This window comes from Octodon degus, unplaced genomic scaffold (genome assembly GCF_000260255.1).
Source record: "Octodon degus isolate 3935 unplaced genomic scaffold, OctDeg1.0 scaffold00158, whole genome shotgun sequence".
Classification (NCBI taxonomy): Eukaryota; Metazoa; Chordata; class Mammalia; order Rodentia; family Octodontidae; genus Octodon; species Octodon degus.
The window spans coordinates 2,307,534-2,315,458 of NW_004524734.1; the positions used below are offsets into that span (position 1 = coordinate 2,307,534).

Below are 7,925 nucleotides of genomic sequence, written 5' to 3' on the forward strand. Positions count from 1 at the left end.
GGATCTCATATGATTAAAAAGCTTTTGCACAGCAAGAGAAACTACCAACAGAGTGAAGAGACAACCCACAGTGTGGGAAGAAATGTTTGCCAGCTGCTCCTCAGACAAAGGATTACTATTGAGAACATAGAAAGAAAATCAGACCTCCCAAATTCAAAGACCCAATCCAAAAATGGGCATCTCAGATGAATACATACCTCTCAGATGAAGAAACACAAACAGCAAATAAATATATGAAAAAATGTTCAACGTCTCTGGTCATTTGAGAGAAGCAAATTTAAACAACACTGGATTCCATCTCACTCCAGAAAGAATGGCTATTATCAAGAAATCAACCAACAATAAATGCTGGAAGGGCTATGGTATACAAGGAATCCTTCTCTGCTGTTGTTAGGATTGTAGACTGGTGTGACCACTGTGGAAATCAATGTGGAGATGCCTCAGAAAACCTAGAATTGGAGGCTCCATTAGACCCAGCTATTCCCCTTCTGGATATCTTCCCAGAAAAATTAAAATCATCATACCACAGCAATATTTGTGCACTCATGTTTGTAACAGCATAATTTATAATAGTCAGATCTTAGAAACAACTCAAATGTCCATCAGCTGAGGAATGGATAAAAAAAATGTTGTCTTTTTATACAGTGGAGTACTACTCAGCCATAAAGAAAGATAAACTGGAAACTTTTATACATAAATGGATGTAACCCAAGACCATAGTCATAAATGAAATAAACCAGATGCACATGTGCAAGCATCATGTTCTCCGTAGTGAGAAGCTGAAAGAGTAAATAAGATCCAAAATGTACAGTAGATATTATAAAATTATATAATTTATAATTATATAAATTATAAATGGGGAGAAACTTCAAAAGGAAAGAAAAACTAATAGGGGAATGGAGAAAAGAAGGAAAGAATAGATATGGATATGGATATGGATATAGGTACAGATATATACCACATGCCACGCCGGCCCTGCCCCCTGGGTGCCCTGAGCCAGCCACAGAATCCTGGCATGGTGGCACATGCCTGTAATCCCAGTGTAAGAGAAGGTGAAAACAGGAGGATCACCACGAGTCTATAATCTACGTAGTGAGACCCTGTACCAAATACACAAATGAAAATAAATAAATATGTTTAAGGTAGTTGTGCTTCTAGTTTCTCTTATTTCATTGAAAAGAAACATTGGTGCTAATATTATTTGGACTATTAAATGCCAATATCATACTCTGAGTAGCTAATTTAAAGATAACAAGACACAATCTCTTAACCATTGTTACCTTTCTAATATCTTGTTTTGACATTTTTTTCTCTTTAAAATAAATTTTTTTAGGGGCTGGTGAGATGGCTCAGTGGTCTAAAGCACCTACTTAGAACAAGCTTAGCAAAGCACAGGGACCGTGGTTCAATCCCCCAGCACCACATGCCGGCCAGCCCCGCCCTCTGGTGGGCTAAGCTGGTCACACAGACACACACACACACACACACACACACACACACACACAAATAAATAAATAAATTTTAAAAATAAATAAGTAAATAAATAAAATTTTTTAAAAAAGAAAAAAAAATGTGCTCCACGCCATTCTGCTGTCTGAGAACATGGCTTGAGGGCCATCTTTTGTAAGCCAGCAGCTTTTCTGTTTGTCTCACTGTCGACCTTGAGGAGAGGGCTTCACTGTGCCCCCGCAGAATGACAGATGGGGAGTGCAGCCTCTGGTAGGATAGGCTGGATAACACGCACTCAGTGCCTCCGTTGTCTAAGTTACCACCTGGTGCCAACGGACTTGGTGGAAAGCTAGGTCTACAGAGAGCTGTGATGACACCTCATGATGACGACGAGGTGGCCATGGCAGCCCAGGGTCCCAAGGCTCTGTTCTTCCTTCTCCTTCCCACAGTTTACCAGGTGAGGACACTGAGACCTCTCAGTGGATCTCTCAGCATCTCCCATGGGTGGCCCGTCAGGTGCATCAGCCAGCAGCCAACTGTTCTGTGTTCTGTGGTTGCCTGGGGATGAAAAGGGTTGTGTCCACCTATGGGTGTGTGTGTCATGTTTGGTGTGGTTTATGTTAAACATCAACTTATCTCCACTGATGGGCAGTACTTACGGCATTGTTTCCCTTCCTTTTAATGTATAGCATCCCAGCACAATGTTTCTCAAACCTGAGTGACAACAAATCACCTGGGAATCTTGTTAAAATGCAAATTCTGATTCAATACCTCCAGGAGGAGGATGGAACTCCTGTAGTGCCAGTATGCTCTCAGGCGACCAGAATGTTTCTTTTCTTTCTTCTTTTTTTTTAATGTATTTAATACAGGGTCTACAAGGTCTCACTGCACAGATCAGACTCGTAGTGATCCTCCTGTTTCTAGCCTCCCAAGCACTGGGATTACAGGGGCACACCACCACGCCCAGTCTCTGTCTCAACATGTCTGGGGGGGGGGCTTGGCACAGCAGGCCAGGGATCAAACCCCGGTCCCTGCATCTGCCCAAGCAGGCGCTTTAATCCGTTGAGCTATCTGGCCAGCCCAATCAGAATATTTCTGATCCACAGCCCACATTTTGTGTGGCAAGTCTGTAGCAGATGGATGTGTGCTTGAACTTGTGTCTGCACATAAACACAGGAGCATGTAGATATTGGCGTGCACAAAGTCAGGAGCAGACACGTCGTTTTATAGAAGGAAAAACCTCAATCAGAGTTTACCAAAATGCCATCGCATCACAGCAATGCCCTGATCTTGTGCTATGATGAATTATTTGTATCAAGTCATTGTTTCTGTTCTCTAAAACAGCCATTATTCAAAACTTGAAGTTAATGAGTGTATATTGCTCTCCAGGCTCTATTTAAATTGCTTGCGCATCTCATTGATTCTGAAAGCCAATGTCATTTTATTGCCCTCATTTTGATTATATTTTAGAGGTTTATTGATAATCAAATAAACATGAAAGCAAATACTGTAATGGATTTTCTGGTTACTTACTAAAAATGACTGGGTTTTTAAGGAGTCTTTTTCTCCCCCAAGGCTCCATTATGGTTTCCTCTGTAAGCTATCACTTTACTCTCAGTAGAGTGATGTCCATGCAAAGTTGGCTGTTCTGGGAAGATGTATTTAATTTATATGCTTTTGTTTGCCGTAAACTCTTCCAGGTATAATGAGGGAAGCCACCTATCAAGATTGCCTCCCTTTCCAGTCTCCTTAGTGATTTATTGCCGGAGGGTAGGTTGAATATTTAGAGAGGGAAGACTGTTGATTAAAGGGCCAAGAGCATAAATAAAGATAATGATATATTAGCTCCCATTTTTTAATACCTCTTTCATATTGTACTTTGAACTTCTTACTTACATATATTCATGTTTTTTCAATTTAGATCTGCAAACCTGATTGCAAATTATACTTATGGTCCTTTGATTTTACTACTATTCTGGAAGATGCACTGTAACTATGTATTCATGCTTGCATTTAAAGCAGAAAGGGGAAAATCAAAAACAAAAGCAAAAAGACTAAACCAGAACTGAGAGAAGGGTAAAGTAAGATAAGGAACAGGGGCCTGCCCCTTAGCTCAGTTCTTTAAGTGGCTACTTCAACAAAGCAGTCAGGCTCAGGTTGCTGTGGTTGGATCCCCACAACTCAAGGCAGCCAAACCTGCCCTGAAGGCATTCGGAGCAAAATAAATAAATAAATAAAAATAAAAATAAAATAAAGTTAAGGAAAATTTGAGGAGGCCACCAAAAAGAGAAATTTGGGGGAAAAGTTCAGTAAGCTAGATGGATATCGTACTGCAATGTTTTTAAAATAAAAAAGGCAAAAATTATCATGGCACGAAAATTTTTTAAGTAGTTGAAGAGATCTGACTTTACATGCCTAGCTACTGTGACCTTACACAATTATTCACCCCATTGTCTTACCCGGAAACTAGAGTGATCATGGTACATGCCTGCCTGTTAGGATACCTGTCAAAATCATATGCGCTCACATCGGGGAATGACCAACTAGGAAGCCCAGCCCACAGTAAGCACTGCAGTGTCTGTCTGAGAGATTGCTGAATGAAGTCGGTGTCTTACATTTTATGTGACAAGCGTTAGATTATGGGCCCCTAATCTGTCGATTTCATACTTGTGATTCCACAGAGCAACAAGAAGGCGGAGGTCCTTAACCCCATGATCAACAGTGTATTGTTAGAGGTAAGTGGCCCCGGGAGAGAAGGTATTTCTGAATCAGAGCAAACATTAGTACTAGATTTCTTTTCTTCTTTTTTTTCTTTTTTCGTCTTTCTCTTAGGCAGCAAGTGTTACTGTGATACTTCTAAATCTTATCAGCAACAGGTTTTTTTTTAGTACATTTGTATAGCTCAACCAGCTGTAAACCCTCTGGTGAAGCAACAATACCTAATTTTCAAGAATCTCTGATTATAAAAAGAAATGCTAAGCCCGCACGTTATTTCTGTCACTGTTTCCTCCAGCCAAGGCAGATTTCTGTTGCCAAGTCTGGCACTAGATTTAACACTATGCTTATTGGCTACGATGAGAAATTACTGCTACATGGTAATTTTCGTAAAAATGGGCATTTCTTTCCCTTCACAATAACCTGTTGTTTGGCTGTGTCTAAGCTCTGGAATGGCAAACAATGACAGAATATATGGCCTCTGCCCATTCAGTGAGAAGGGCACCATCCACTGTGATGCCTCACTTCATGGCCAGCCTGTACATCAGGACTGTGTCGCACCACTTGTTCCAGTGGGAAGCCTCCCCAACACTGGTGTGGCTTTGTTAGTAACAGTGATGTAAGAGATAGGAAAAGAGGCCAAGCGAGCCTTCTCATCTTGGAGCATGCACACTGCGTTCTGTCAGTGGCTGTTGGGGGAAATCCTTACGCTGTGGGCAGAACATCTGTAGACTTGGGCATCCACCAAATCCACAAGTTGTCCACACGCTGAGACTGCACATGGCAAGGCTTATCCAGTCGTGTTTGCTTTCTCAAGTAGCTGTCAATGGTAAGATTGGGAAAAGACACAGCTTTCAGAGGGCTGCGTAAATGTATCTGCCAGTGTATTTGGGGCTTGTGCTTTATTACTGAGGAAAACCAGCCAGGGACAAACGTGGCAGTGAGAATGCTAAAAGCTAATCCAGTCACAAGAGGCAGTGGAGCCAACGAGAAGAGACAGGAGCTATGGGGACAGGACCAAAGGGACAGATACACACAAGAGGAAACCTTGGTGGTCAGCAATCAAAACAAAAACAAAAGTATCTGATTAATTAGACCAGTTACCTCGTAAGTCATCACACATATGAGGGCAAATGTTTATTCCCCTAGTAAAGTTTCACATTTTATTTACCCTAAGCTTCATTGATTAATTAACTGATTGCAACACGGGGGACTGAATCCAAGGTCTTCATGCTGAGTTACATACTTAGCCTTGTTTGATTTTATTTTGAGACGGGGTCTTGCTGAATTTCTCAGGCTGGCTTCAAACCTGAACCCTCCTGCCTCAGCCTCCCAAGTAACTGGGATTGCAGGCATGTTCAACCACGGCAGCTGATTTATTTTACAATTTATTTTACTATACTGGTGATCAGACGCAAGGCATTGTGCTCTGCCACTGAGCTGCCTGCAATGGCCCATCCCAGACTTCAGTGTGCTCACTATTTAGTACTGCTTCATAAGATACCACAGAGCAAAAATAGCAATAGCAGATCTACAAACCAAGCAAAAGGTATCAGCATGCATAAGTGGGTGGCAATGTCCAAGGATTGGGCCTTAATAAACTTGCAAGATCTCCAGTTAGCTTTCTGTAGACCATTCTACTTATAGAGCTGTAGGTTAGAATGTGACCCTCTTCATACTGGGCTTGCATATGGTTTCTGGGTAGACAGATTGATTTAAGAAAGGGACAGATAAAACTGGACATATTGGGTCATGGATACGCACACATATGTATGTGCCTTAAAAGCCCATGGAAGTGGTTTGCCTCATTTTGAGTGAATCCTGTTACTACAGATAATAAAGAACTGGCCTATGTCTGCAAGGGTGGGTTTGCATTTGCTGTGAGCAGCAGCAGCATTGCCAGCCGTGTATAATGTCCCAGCACGGTAATGTTTGCTCTATTCCAGGAGAATTGTCGAGCCTGAGCTACAGAAATAACCTGCAAAAAAAAAAAAAAAAAAAAAAAGAAAAAAAGAAAGAAAGAAATAACCTGCATCTACTTTTTTTCTTTTCCCGCATCTACTTTTTACCTCTCCCAGGGCTGCAACAGCACAACATACATCCAGGATGCCTTCCAGCTGCTGCTGCCTGTCCTGCAGGCCTCACACATCCAGAGCAATTGTTCGAAAGCACAGCCGTGACCTTGCGCGGTGCCGCACTGTGTGCGCGGGCACCATGAAAGCAGATGTTTTGACACAACTGGCCCAGGACACCCATTGGAGAACACTACATGCAGTTTTGCACAGACAGTATTAAGAATGAAGGTTTAAAGGGGGTTACCATTTGCAGTGTATATGGTTGTTTTTGCAAATAATTGTGTTTTCTTTATGTTAATTTAAACTTATACAGTTTATATTGAAAGTTTCCTTTCACCTAAAATTCATTCATACATATTCATGTCTGCTTTTCCTGGTCAAGCGAGTTAGAGATCCAGAGGCAGACCCTAGATTTTTTTAAATCTTAAATTTCTACCTTTAAATGTCACATCAGTTTGTATACTAAACTTTGTTTTGTTGCCTAAATGTCATAGGCAACAACATTACTTATAGAGTTTATTGGCTGTGGTATAAGGGAAACATTAAGTATCACTTTATAGTCATTCAGTCTTGCAATAAGCATTTATTGAGCACCTACTGTGTGCTCACAATAAAAAAACAGTCTCACTCCAGGTGAGACAGGTGCTCTGAAAGAGGGTTTACAAGACAATTCTTAAAATACTTTGAAATACTAATGAATTTTCTAAGTCTTAAGACATTGGAGAACAAGGTAAATTGGTACTTTTTGAAATGTTCTACCCTTCAATTTATTCTCTTTTTCTAACCTCCTTGAACATTTTTAATCCCAAACTTTAAATATAGGGTAAAAATGTGTGTGAAAAAGTGGATGAGCGTGTATTTAGTTTAAAATTGACTTCTTAAGATCGTGAGCACACAGTGGCCTAATTTCAAAGCTTGGAAGTATTCTAATTGAAAATTGAAGGGATCTCAGAACTGAGTTTTAAAAATCTACCCTGATCCCATTCACTGGTCACAAAGGACAGAAAATACTGGCCTGCGGGTGGCTGGCTCATGTGCTGAAGGCCTTCTTTGCATGTGGGGGACCTCATGATGGACACTTCTGAGTCCCACACAGTCATCACGGGTGACACTGTGATGCTCCTATGCCACGCCCCGCTGACATCCCTATCAGTGGTGTCAGAGGAACCTTTGCCCCGTGGCTCTCTCCAAGGCAAATGAAGCTCGTAGCTTTGCAAGGGGTGGAAATCCTTTGTTCTCATTTGCTTCTATTCCCCAGTAGAGTCCACGGCCTTTGTTCCCTACAGACTACATAGGGATATTTTAGTATCTTCCTGCTTCTCATTAGCATTTTGTTTGTCTTTGTTCTGTATTTCATTTGTGTATGTCCGAAACAGCCAAACAGAAAACAGCAGAACAATTTCTTTACAACTTGGAAAAATAAGATTCTCTAAGAAATCAATTAAAGATGTTTCTTCTCTTTTTTGATTGCCTGAGTGTTTCTGTTCCTAAGTCTAGAGGTGATTAACCGATGAGAATGCTGCACTTTCTTCTTCCTGCATTTTAGAATTTTTATATATAAAGCAGAGAAAAGGCATATTATTTATAATTTCTCACAATTTTTTAGCATTTCTGATTAGAAATGTGAAAGAAAAATATTTTCAAAGGAGCTAGATTTATAGACTTAGGCTTTAAATCTAACTATAC

The 7,925-nt window shown here is 40.8% G+C and overlaps 1 protein-coding gene across 3 annotated transcripts in view; it reads left to right on the plus strand.

Annotated features, from left to right (window-relative positions):
• Positions 1-7,702, plus strand: part of Fam114a1 (family with sequence similarity 114 member A1) — an 87,879-nt gene extending 80,177 nt beyond the window's left edge. For all 3 annotated transcript variants that reach the window (XM_023702805.1, XM_023702807.1, XM_023702806.1), the window contains 2 exons: positions 4,131-4,184; positions 6,243-7,702. In XM_023702805.1, coding sequence (XP_023558573.1) covers positions 4,131-4,184; positions 6,243-6,344 — 156 coding nt within the window. In that variant the 3' untranslated portion in view covers positions 6,345-7,702. The remainder of the gene's footprint in view (positions 1-4,130; positions 4,185-6,242) is intronic.
• The last annotated feature ends 223 nt before the right edge of the window (positions 7,703-7,925 follow it).